General features: G+C 63.8%; 1 protein-coding gene across 1 annotated transcript in view; it reads left to right on the forward strand.

Moving 5' to 3' along the window:
• Window positions 1-609: 609 nt before the first annotated feature.
• PRKAB1 (protein kinase AMP-activated non-catalytic subunit beta 1) overlaps window positions 610-838 on the forward strand; it is a 10,147-nt gene continuing 9,918 nt past the window's right edge. The window contains exon 1 of the mRNA XM_007938211.2: window positions 610-768. Within this exon, the coding sequence (XP_007936402.1) occupies window positions 610-768 (159 nt within the window). The remainder of the gene's footprint in view (window positions 769-838) is intronic.

Below are 838 nucleotides of genomic sequence, written 5' to 3' on the forward strand. Positions count from 1 at the left end.
GCACTACGTTACCAGAGATCCCTGAATGAGCAAGCGGAGGTGGAAAAAGACTTTTCACTTATCACTCACCCCAACGCAGAGAGAGCGGCCCAGATGGCTGGCGTGCTGAGGCGCCCCCTGCCGGCCATCAGCGGCTTTGTCGTGGGCTGGGCTCTGAGCGTCGGACTGCGACTGCGCACTCAGGGCGCAGGCGACTCTACGCTGTCCCTTACCGGAAACGGAAGTGAGTTGAGATTAGCCTCGCGCCTTCCCCGGCCCGCTGCCATTCCCTACCCGCTGGGCGGGGCCGACTAGCGGAGGCGCCGGAAGGCGGAAGTTGTTGGGGGTGGGAAGTTGTAGGAAAGTCTAGGATTATCTTTATGCTTCTTGAGTTCGCGCCGCCCTCTGCCGGAGCAGGTAAAGCGAGACTGCGAGACCTCGGCAACCCGGCTGACCGGGCTCTAGTCGGCTTCCGGCGCCGAACCCTCACCCGAGGGGTGTGGTACCTCGAGGCTCCGAACCCCTTTCCAAGGTTTCCTTGTGACCTCTGGTTCGGGGAGTCCCCGGCCCCCGTTCCTTTCCGTGGAGTGAGGCCCCGCTCGGCTTCCCTGGTGTCCGTGCAGACCTGCCATGGGCAACACGAGCAGCGAGCGCGCCGCGCTGGAGCGGCAGAGTGGGCATAAGACCCCGCGGAGGGACAGCTCGGGGGGCGCCAAGGACGGGGACAGGCCCAAGATCCTGATGGACAGCCCCGAGGACGCCGACCTCTTCCACTCGGAGGAAATCAAGGTGCGGGGGATGGCGGAATGTGGTACCCCTTGACTCATGTTGACAGAACCCTCTGCTAGATTTTCCCGCC

Source organism: Orycteropus afer, unplaced genomic scaffold, assembly GCF_000298275.1.
Source record: "Orycteropus afer afer isolate SDZICR_OR568_19922 unplaced genomic scaffold, OryAfe1.0 scaffold00048, whole genome shotgun sequence".
NCBI classification, from domain to species: Eukaryota; Metazoa; Chordata; class Mammalia; order Tubulidentata; family Orycteropodidae; genus Orycteropus; species Orycteropus afer.